This window comes from Salmo salar, chromosome ssa04 (genome assembly GCF_905237065.1).
Source record: "Salmo salar chromosome ssa04, Ssal_v3.1, whole genome shotgun sequence".
Taxonomy (NCBI): domain Eukaryota; kingdom Metazoa; phylum Chordata; class Actinopteri; order Salmoniformes; family Salmonidae; genus Salmo; species Salmo salar.
In genome coordinates this window covers 45656161-45666558 of record NC_059445.1, presented here as the reverse complement: position 1 = coordinate 45666558, position 10398 = coordinate 45656161, and the positions used below count along the sequence as shown (strand labels likewise).

Genomic DNA, 10398 nt, shown 5'->3' with positions numbered 1-10398 from the left:
CGCCTGGTGAGCACTGCTTTCCTGCAGTTCTGTTAACATTACGGCGAGGGAAGTAGCTAGGTAGCTAGTGTAGCCAACCCAACTACCCTCACCGTAACGTAAAATAATCTTGTACCCCTACACATTGACTCAGTACCGTACTCTCCTTGTATATAGCCTCGTTATTGCTATTTTATTGTGTTACAATTTTTTTTACTCTGCATTGTTGAGAAAGGGCTTGTAAGTAAGCATTTCACAGTTAGGTCTACACCTGTTGTATTCGAGGCATGTGACAAATAAAATTGGATTTGATAACTGCGGGAAAGCAGTGTTCAGCAGGCGGGGGCGAAGGACACTGTGTACCAGCTTCCTTGCTAGCTAGCAGCCTCAATGGCAGTGGGCGCGACATGTAGTGACCAGGGCCGGTGTTACGGGCCGACCTTAGGGGACATGGCCCTGGAGGTTGACATGGGAGTGAAAATAGATTCTTTGCCCCTATTGTCCTGTCAAATGTTTTCCCATACTGTCCTGATCCCGCAACAGTTCTATAACCCCGGAACTTTCATGTCCCGTCCTGATAAAAATCACTCCCGTCCCGTGCTCAGAAATAACTTCCTCTGTTACTGCTCATCTGTCTGTCCACCACTCTGTAATGTGAGTAGTCATACGTTCACGAGACAGTTGCCTGCCCTGCACACACAGCTGATAACAACCACATTACGAGATTTTGGCAATGAAGGCAGCCCTTCTAAATACCCAGAGTCAGATGAACTCTATTCCTCTCTTGAAGGCTTCATCATTTAGTGATATATGTTGGCATCTGAGGTAAAGTAGTGGTCATGGCTACAACTGGAGCGAGGCGCGAGCCGACAGAAGAGAGATTTTTTAATTTTTTTTAAATGTTATTAAGTAAACTATATTAGGCCTTCACACAGTTTTCTTTTTTTCTGAAATGCTCCACACATCCTGTGGACTGTTGATCCTGTCGCATCCCGTCCCGCACTTGACTCTAGAACAGGCCTGGGCAATTCCAGTCCTCGGGGGCCTGATTGGTGTCACACTTTTCCCACATCCCTAGCAAACACTCCTGATTTAAACTAATTGTATTTTTAACTGAAGATGTTGATTATTGGTGTGTTGGCTGGGGCTGGGGCAAAAGTGTGACGGGATGCGACAGGATCAACAGTCCACAGGAACGCCAGATAGACCCTACACATTTTGGCTAACAACTTCAGAAATAAAACAAATTTACTCAATACGTTTTTAATGAAAACATGTTGTTAATCTTTTTTTGTATATGTTGGCAACTGTTTTATAAAAGCAATAAGGTCCTCGAACCCAGGAATGATTGAGAATAACACCCTGCTAAGGGCCGTTTCCCTGGCCCTTGGCTTCACCTCGGGAGTTATTCACACAATAATTCCCGGGTTCTTATGCCTTATTGCCTAATTAAGCAGAAGTCTAAGAGTTTGGCTGGAGTAGAGACAGTTAACTCTACATTACATGAGATGTCTCAGAAATGAGTTTATTCATGAGCTGAAATGCCATGGGAAAAAATTCAGCAAAAATGTGAGAGAGGTTTAAGTGATACTGTTTATCGGTCTGTGATGTCTTTCTGCTCCATGTTATTCTTTCATTTAGAGATAACAGGCCATTGGATACTCTGAGATCCAGGTGCAATGAAGGCTTTTGTCTTGATCCCACTGTGATTTCTATTCAAGGACAACTGCCTTCCTTATGTCTATTCATTGTGGTTTCTTAGATACTGCAGATGTGTTGTGTGTGTGCATGTTTCCTTGTTTTCATTTCCAATTTCAGAATGTTTTCCTAGCTCTCTCGCCCCCCTCTGTTAACAAAGGGCAGTCCTTGACAACCAAGGCTATTTAAACGTTGGAGAATGGCAGTGTGGTTGAAAGAGTGAAATTGAAGGCTGTCACCCCAGTAGGGCATCAACACTTTATTATCGCACACATCTACAGTATGTTTCCTACACACAGAAATACTGTGGAGAAGCCTCTGTCTGATACCGTATGTTTTCCAAGTACAGTACTTCAACTACAACGTACACTGAGTATACCAAACATTAGAAACACCTTCCTAATACTGAGTTGCACCCCCCCGTTCTAGCTCCAAGGTCACAACTCCACACGATAGTGGTGCACGGGCCAGCTGTTTGTTCACTCGCACCCGCCCACAATTGCTAATAACCCATCCGCAACTGCCCGACCATACGCTGACTGTACAAAACATTGTACACATTGTACACCCGCCCCTTCCTTTGCCCTCAGAACAGCCTCAATTAATCAGGGCATGGACACTACAAGGTCTTCGAAAGCGTTCCACAGGGATGCTGGCTCATGTTGACTCCAATGCTTCCCACAGTTGTGTCAAGATGGCTGGATGCCCTTTGGGTGGTGGACCATTCGTGATTTAACACTGGAAAATGTTGAGTGTGAAAAACCCAGCAGCGTTGCAGTTCTTGACACAAACCGGTGCGCCTGGGACCTACTACCGTACCAGGTTCAAAGGCACTTAAATATTTTGTCTTGCCCATTCACCCTCTGAATTGCACACGTCTCAATTGTCTCATCTACACTGATTGAAATGGATTTAACAAGTGACATTAATAAGGGATCATAGCGTTCACCTGGATTCACCTGGTCAGTCTACTGTATGCCATGGAAAGAGCAGGTGTTCTTAATGTTTTGTGTACTCAGGGTATTTGTATGGGCCATTATACAAGGACATCTGTATTGTATAATGGCACACAATGATGGTGACAGTGCACAGGTAATGAGTCTTTGGGTCACACAACACAACATTGACATGCTAATATATTGCCTATGTTTCATAAACTGAAATGCCCTGTGTCACAGAGACATAGAAAAGGTCTTGTTGGTACATGCCAGAGACACCAAGGAAAGTGCCTACTCCAGTACTGGGGGAAGATGAATAATGAGGATGGGAGACGGCGACAGAAACAAATTGGCCACTGAGGGAGCTGAAGGTCAGAGGACCCCAAGTCTTTACTCAGCCCCTCCGCCTGGAGGTAGTAGTGTTGTAGACTGGGACCTCCATGCTCTCCATCCGTGGTCTCCTGTGTCTCCCATGTAATTACATCACACAAGCATACTGTTCAAATTTTCCAATTAGCCAAATGTCATGAGTCATGAATGAGCTGTTCTAGCTCCAAGGCCCATAGCTCCATGGAATCATATTTCAAAGGTTTTGTCCACACGTTAGCTGTTTGTTCACCAGCACCCGCCCACAATTGCTAATAACCCATCCGCGACTGCCCTACTATACGCTGACTGTACCAAACATTAAGAACAACGTCCTAATATTGAGTTGCACCCCCGATCTCAGAACAGCCTCAATTCATCGGGGTATGGACTCTAATAGGTGTTGACAGCATTCCACAGGGATTCTGGCCCATGTGGACTCCAATGCTTCCCACAGTTGTGTCAAGTTGGCTGAATGTCCTTTGAGTGGTGGACCATTCTTGATATACATGGGAAACTGTTGAGCGTGAAAACCCCAGCAGTGTTGCCGTTCTTGACACAAACCAGTGTGCCTTGCACCAACTACCATACCCTGTTCAAAGGCACTTACATATTTTGTCAATCCATGTCTCAATTGTCTCAAGGCTAAAAAATTATTATTTAACCTGTCTCCTCCCCTTCATCTAAACTGATTGAAGTGGATTTAACAAGTGACGTCGAAAAGGGATCATAGCTTTCACCTGGATTCACCTGGTCATTCCATGTCATGGAAAAAGAAGGTGTTTGTCATGTTTTGTTCACTCATTTTATGTGATAAAGTGATAAAGATTTTCTTTGCCATATTTCCAAATTACATCAGTTTGACCGGTTGCAGATAAATAAAATCTGTGAAAATGAACCAACATGTTTCTGATATGATTTCAGTTTGGCTTATGTGGTTGAAATACTATCAGCTTTTATGATGCTGATAAAGAAAGCACCTCAACAGATGGTATCTAACTACACATTCGCATTCTCTAAAGATGCTGAAAGTAATAAGTCCTATTCTCCACTCCTGTACCCGAGTAAAAATGTAGCATATCATTTGGTGTATCATTTTACTGCAAGAAATGCTTTATTCTGCAAGAGTTAATATTAAGGGTCTGTGAGAAGTTATAGACCTACAGTCGGTGTCCAGATTTCTGTTTTCGTTTAACCCATCTGAACAGTAGGCTGCAGTTCCATTGACATGCGATAGGCCTATTTGAAGTCCCGTCTTGTGACTGTTGAATTTGTATAGTGCCTCACAATCATCACACATAACATAGCCAGCACTGCTATTATCCTCTTTTACCACTTCATCAAATCTTTCTCAAACATTACTTTTCTGGCCCTCCCTACTCCGCATTTCCAACTCTCCAATTCACAGCTTTTTCTCTAATTGAATTAAACTCCAATATTGTCCTTTTTGCCTCCGTGGATCGACGTGAACTGTTTCTGCCCGATCGACAAAGAAAATAAAGAAAAACCCTGAGTAGGTGTTCTAAAACCTTTGACTGGTAGAGTATAACACGATTAAATAAAACTCCTCCCTCTTTCCTGCAATTTTCCGTATCTTTGGTTATGTTACCCTGGCCTTTGCTTTCTCTACCTTTTTTCCAGTTGAAAGTTTTGGTACATTCATTCCAGCAACATAGCACTCTGCATCCCAGTGCTGGTTTACCTCTGAAGCTAAGCATGGTTGGTAATGGCCGGTCCCTGGATGTGAGACCAGATGTAGCTGGAAGTAGTGAAAATAAGCATGTGAAAAATAAACGTGTGGGCAAGAAATGTCACGCGGGGATTTTTTTCAAGAAGGAAAAACACTTGAAAAATGTACATGTGAAACTTGTCTAAAAACAACATATCTAAAAACCACGTCTGACTCGTGAAAATTGCAACAACAAAACCAATCTGAAAACCACATTTTTTAACGTGATATTTTCATGTTTTCTTTTATAAGTGATACATTATTCCTTCCATATCTGTCATAAGAGTTGTGTTGCTCTCTGATTGGCCAGTAAGAACAGCCAGGCTTAGCCCTGGGAGATGTATGTGACAGAGGCTGGAGCCAACAGTAACTTGGACATTTGCAGTACTAATGTGATCTCATACAGCAGTTGTTTCATTAGGTGTAGTAAGTACAGTATATGAAGAATGGAGATGAAAGGCATGGATTCCCCTGGAAAAGCCACCATAACTCTAGAAATCAATACAATTGAATTTCTGTATGGTCTGAATGCAGTAAAAGAGCTACAGTATCTAGACTGCTAAGGACGAACATGTCTGAAATGTAATCATCACTGAATTTACATGCATTTACAAAATTCCATAAAGACGATGGAAAATAACTGGAATAAAGGAGAGAATCATCATCGTCATCCTCACCATCTGTCGTTGTATCCTGATATCCCCAAATCGCCAATGCTAGAGCTGTGTTATGGATGATCAGCCTCTGAGTGTTCAACCTGTATTGTCTTGGTAAATGGATGACTTTGACATTTCCTCCAGTAAGTAAATGTGTTCTGGTGTAGGAACAGGGAGGGGAGACTGAAGGGATAGATGCATCAAAATGTAGTAATCATTCTTTTATTTTCCCATTAGCTCTGACTAAGACTGATGTAACACGGAGACGCTTGAGAGAGGTAGACCGAGTATTGTTCTTAATATGCACCAAGTCTCTGATTCTGTTAAGAGTGTGTATTCTGCTAACGTGCAACTTATGAGTGTATGCACATAATGACCTAATGGGGAAATCAGTTAACATTTCTCACATGAGGAGAACGCTTTGCACCATCAACTCACATGCACAGCACAGAGACTCATGGTTGATTCCACATACACGTTTTATTTGCATCGTAGGGTTGAAAAATGAACGGCCACACTGTACGTGCCTGAGTATTTCTGAGGGCAGACCGGATCTGGCAGGTACAGAGTCTTTACAGGTGGAGCCAATACAAAGAACAACCAGAAAAGAACAAAGAAGTGAATCAAAACACTGCATTGTGAAGCTAGCAACCAGCTGCCCTCCGTGACTGGTTACAGCGTTGAGGATATGCTGATTAAGCGAGGGGCTCACTATTCCTCACTAACCCTGATGAGTGTCACCAGTGTGTTGGCAGGGTGGTAGATAGGGGCCACATTATACTGCACCAGTAGGATTAAAACAGACGGCCATCATATCTATGATGGGTGTATTATTCTAATCTAATTGCATATTGTTGTTAATCATGTTTACCAGTCACTGACAGCTATGAAAACCCAGTCTGGGATTAGCTAGTCGTCTCAAGGCCAACATCTCTTTATCTCACTTTGTTCCCATGGGCAACACTGACAGAGTCCATCTGTGCACACAGCTGTCCCCACCTGACCACACCTGAGTGGCGCTCTGTTGGCCCAACACCTCCCTATCAACAACTAGCTGCCGCCCTTTGCCTCTGCCCTTTGCCTCTACGCTACCATTTTAAATGTTACACGTAGATGGTTTCACCTTTTATCAATTATTCTGAACAGTCATTATTTTTTGGAATCCAAGTACTGCTGCCTCACTGTCATGGGAATATACTGTATGGGAAACAGACTGCCAAGCAGTACAATGCACATTGGCCAGATCATCCTCACAAACCACCGCAGATTGAACAAGAACAAAAAAAACATCATATCATAACGTTTTCTGTGTGGCCGTTTTTTACATTATATCTCTCAATACATCTGTGTCTCTGAAAAGCATGTTCTGTCATATATTATTTATTAGGTTCTATTATAGACACTCCTCTGCTTCATTCTTCTTTCAGCTCAGCTGATGACTTTGTGCTTATTATCACCCAACGCTCTGTGCAAAGTAAACAATACAGTAGTTTCATCAAAATAAAATAATTATTTCAAGCATTTATGAAAACTAATGTGGCACCACAAGTCCATCAACTCACAATGTAAAATTACAAGTAAAAGAGACAACTTCAATGTCAGATTTTGGCTTGCATAGCGAAGCAAAACAACAGAAAAACTAAAAATACAAAACCTATTTACAAGAAATGCAAGTCCTTTCACTTTCATGAGTCAATAGCTTAACTGTAGTGATTTTTCTTCATTAATGTAGAGTGACTTACTGTACATCTTGTGACATGAAACAGGAGGGGCAAGTGACATACAGAATATTATATTGGAAGGAAGGATGAAAGTAACACTGTAAAAAGAACACTGAGACGTGTCTGTGTGTCTGTACATCACATTTACAGCTCTGCGTTTCCCTCGCACTCGCTCTCTTTCCACTTCCTGACATTTCTCCATCCTCCGTCCTGTAGCATTTGGAGAGAGGAAATCTCATTGCACTTATAGACAGGCAGCACTGGAGGGTCCGACTCATCACAAAGACTCTGCAAGAGGAAGACACAGAGATCCGAAACCAAAGTGTCAATCTCAGGTGATCATTTATCACAAATTCCTCACTTAATGTGGCACCACAAGTCCATCAACTCACAATGTAAAATTAGAAGTAAAAGAGACAACTTCAATGTCAGATTTTGGCTTGCATAGCGAAGCAAAACAAGAGAAAAACTAAAAATACAAAACCTATTTACAAGAAATGCAAGTCCTTTCACTTTCATGAGTCAATAGCTTAACTGTAGTGATTTTTCTTCATTAATGTAGAGTGACTTACTGTACATCTTGTGACATGAAACAGGAGGGGCAAGTGACATACAGAATATTATATTGGAAGGAAGGATGAAAGTAACACTGTAAAAAGAACACTGTGAGACGTGTCTGTGTGTCTGTGCATCACATTTACAGCTCTGTGTTTCCCTCGCACTCGCTCTCTTTAACAAATTGCCGCTGTGGACATATTAGTCAGGAGAAGCTCGATACGTACATCGTTCTCCATAGTTCTGCTCAGTGCTGTTGGGAGGCGGGTGGCCATTGTGGCTGTTGTGTGGGTGGTCAATGCCAGCCCCAGCCCTGTGGCGTGCCCTGCCCAGGGTGCCCATGTTGGCGGGTGTGCCGCTCCAGGAGGCCATGTGCTGCCGCTCCAGCGTGGAGACCATACACTCCTCAGGGGGGTCCGAGCCTCCGGCCACCCATGAACCATGCAGCCTGGCCCCCACACTGTTGACCTGCTCTGGGGCAGGAGAGGCGGCTGAGGAGAGAGGATGACAAGAGGCTCAGATTAACACTGCCATTAACCTTCGGGGTAATACACAGACTTTGTAATCAAGGATGGACCAGTGGGTCATATCATAGGGATCAGTATGGCTATAAAGCTCGTTAACAACCACAGTCAACAAAGAAGCTCCCATCCACCTTCCTCATCTCTCTCTCTGTCCTCCCCCCCTCACCCCATGTCTTACCATCTGTGGGGGTGTCTCTCCGTCTGGGCAGTGTCCCAACAGTTTCTGCCCGGGGTTTGCGTCCAGTGGGCGTGGCCCTCTGGTGACCGAGGCTCTGTGTGCCCAGAGCACTGCTCTCTGTGGAGCCTGAGCTACCTGGCCGACCCCGCTGGGAGTAGCCTTTACCTACAGGGGGTGAATGAGAGAGCACAGGGACACGGGTACAGAGAATTAGAGAGGCACAACATAGCTAATCAGTTTAGATTTGCAATCAATGACTTATCACAGCTTTTGCACTGATAAGCTCTATATTAGAAATGATGCAGTGAAAGTACTAAAGTGAACACAAGTATGAACAAATGCTATTTTGTAAATCAAATTAACTGAGGACAGGAAGAGAGGAGATGCTTCTACACCTGCATTGCTTGCTGTTTGGCGTTTTATGCTGGGTTTCTGTACAGCACTTTGTGACATCAGCTAATGTAAGACGGGCTTTATAAATACATTTGATTGATTGATTGATTGATTGATTGATTGATTGAGGGGGGGAAATCACTGCAAGAAACCTTCCTAGATAAGACTGTTGGTGTGGGCAGTATGGAGAAACTACTCTCACATCTTGACAATTCAAGGTAAAGGATAAGATGTGGCTGTAATTACTGGCTCACTTCCTAAATGCATTGGCCTTTTCAATCTGTGTGTGTTCGCTTGGTCTCTGGGGGAGAGGAGACAGAGGAGAGACCTTTGTAGAGATAAGCTGATCTAGCATAGCCTTCTTCCCACAGAGGTAACACAGCAGATTACTGCACACCACCAACTTTATCACAGACACAGCACATATATCAGCAGAGAGTCCCCTGTGTCTCAGCTAGCATGCCTAATGTTCCATCATCTCCCAGAAAACTGACTAGGACTGAACCGTGGTCTCACTCTCCTTCACAACACAGACTAGGGGTCGACAAAATAACATCAATCTTGGCCTCTGGATCTGAAGTCGCCTCACCTTGTACCTTCTCCCCAACTCATTCTCTCACTCTCCCAATAGTTTTAGATGTCAGATGCTCTTGTGTGTCACTTTGTTTTATAACATTAGAGAGACTGAAAGAAGAAGTGTTTAGACAATATGGTCATACCCTTGAAATGGCAGTGAGAGTTTGAAAGAAAAAGCCCAAATGAGATGTCACAGAGAAAAGATAGCTTCCATCTGAAATCAAATAACTAACTAGTTCAATGTTTCTGTTTTTTCATGGAGATGGATTTCACTAATGTGTGTGCACCAGATTGCACAAAATCGTTCCTTTCTTTCCCTTTCATAGAATGTTATTTTTTTTCAAATTAATGAGTCTGAATATCACATTATGAAACCATCAGTCTTGAGTATGACACGGTATGGTTGAGAAAATTGGAAATCAAAAAGCTGTCAGTCAAAACTGCATAATGTGCAGTCAAAACGGCAAAGCATTTACTCTCCATAAGTGGTTACTGAATAAAACCATTGCTATTGCCAATTTACTCACTGCTCCCAAATCTTTGACGTCCTGCTCGATGTAAAGATGTGTGCACTTGACTGCCATTACAAAAAAAAAAACACATGAACAAATCACATGTATACATCTTTGTTGTTGAAATGTTTGGATCCGTGTTAAGTTTCACATATACATTTTTCACAGGTTTTTCCCTCATGAAGAAAATACATTCCCGACATGTAACAAGTTTTTTTCCACACGTTTATTTTTAAACCACTTCCAGCCACATCTGGTCTCCCATCTAGGGACTGACCAATACCAATGCTGCTTAGCTTCAGAAGCAAACCAGCAGCGGGATGAAAGGTGCTATGCTGCTGAAAAGAATGTACCAAAACTTTCAACTGGAAAAAAGGCAGAGAAAGCAAAGGCCAGGGTAACATAAGATAGGGAAAATTGCACAAAAGAGGGAAGCATTTTATTTAATCGCATTATCATAACAAATGTTTCATGTTTTTTAGTTTTTTACATCCATTTACAATTAATTTGTTTTTGCATTTAAAAATTATTTCCTTGCAGTATTTTGTTTTGCTATTAATAATTTGTGGTTCA

At 42.5% G+C, this 10398-nt stretch overlaps 1 protein-coding gene across 7 annotated transcripts in view; it reads right to left on the bottom strand.

The window, feature by feature from the left end:
- Nucleotides 1–5827: 5827 nt before the first annotated feature.
- The window catches only part of LOC106603263 (roundabout homolog 2), a 171947-nt gene continuing 167376 nt past the window's right edge, over nucleotides 5828–10398 (bottom strand). For all 7 annotated transcript variants that reach the window (XM_014196665.2, XM_014196667.2, XM_014196666.2 and 4 more), the window contains 3 exons: nucleotides 8345–8509; nucleotides 7870–8133; nucleotides 5828–7375 (listed from right to left, as the gene is read on the bottom strand). In XM_014196665.2, coding sequence (XP_014052140.1) covers nucleotides 7374–7375; nucleotides 7870–8133; nucleotides 8345–8509 — 431 coding nt within the window. In that variant the 3' untranslated portion in view covers nucleotides 5828–7373. The remainder of the gene's footprint in view (nucleotides 7376–7869; nucleotides 8134–8344; nucleotides 8510–10398) is intronic.